Genomic DNA, 951 nt, shown 5'->3' with positions numbered 1-951 from the left:
TTTACACACACAAAAAAAAAACACATTTTTTCTATTCTTTTATTTGAATTCAGCATTTTTTTACAAGGTCTCTTAACGAAAATTTAGTAGGTTGTATTTATGGATTTTTAGTCATTATTATTTTTATTATTACCCACATTTAGTTTCCTTGGTGAAATATTTTTACACTTACATCCTTTATTTTTTTATCATTAAAATTTTTATTTTTCTATTTATTCACTTTTATTTTTATACGAATAAACCTATTTTTGATTAAAATTCTACATAAACACATATAAATAATTTTGATCAGTTCTGGTGGTTAGTGGTGTTCTCTTCCTGTTGCATGATAGAAGATTCGTTTTTGTTGTTTATATATATTTTGCACAAATTTTAGTGGCCAATACTACGAGTTTTCATTACGGTAACGCCGTGAGTGTTAGGCTCCAGGGTAAATGGAGAAAGGGAAACCGAGTGAGGAAAATCAAGTAGCTGGATAAGGTATCCTCGATAACAGAAGGGTGACCAGGAGTGTGACCAGGGCACTGGAAAATCAAATAGTTGGGTCGATATTTACTCAGCTCGACACTGGCATAGAGCGTCCGGTGGACTTTGTACCGACGGACTTCCTGAATAGGTGTGCTGCACGTATTTTTGGTACAGCACAGAACATCCCTCAGCCCAGTTTATCTGTCAGGAATAATATTCATATTAGCAGAATAGACAGGAGCTTGAATTTTTCAGAAAAGTTAGAACAAGCACTACAAATGTCGGAAGAAGAGCAAGGAGTTTCTAGGTGTGGAGAAAGGGCGCAAGGCAGCAATTCACAACTGCCACACGGTGCCACAGGGTCACAAGCGCGTGTTGACGGACCGAGTTCAGCATTACATAACATGGAAGAAATGATGACGCTAATGGCGCAGCGAAACAATATGATGGCTCAATGTATGGACGCGGTCCGGAACATGCGGG

At 37.6% G+C, this 951-nt stretch overlaps 1 protein-coding gene across 1 annotated transcript; it reads left to right on the top strand.

Annotated features, from left to right (window-relative positions):
• Positions 1-252: 252 nt before the first annotated feature.
• LOC118735015 lies at positions 253-951 on the top strand (the record flags this gene model as incomplete). The annotated part of the gene is given in 1 exon segment (XM_036464613.1): positions 253-951. A coding segment is annotated over 1 exon segment (205 nt), but the record flags the coding sequence as incomplete, so codon positions are not given.

Source organism: Rhagoletis pomonella, unplaced genomic scaffold (genome assembly GCF_013731165.1).
Source record: "Rhagoletis pomonella isolate Grant_MI unplaced genomic scaffold, Rhpom_1.0 Rhpom_scaffold_00003, whole genome shotgun sequence".
Taxonomy (NCBI): Eukaryota; Metazoa; Arthropoda; class Insecta; order Diptera; family Tephritidae; genus Rhagoletis; species Rhagoletis pomonella.
The sequence above is the reverse complement of the archived record's forward strand: the minus strand, read 5'-3'. Positions and strand labels throughout refer to the sequence as shown.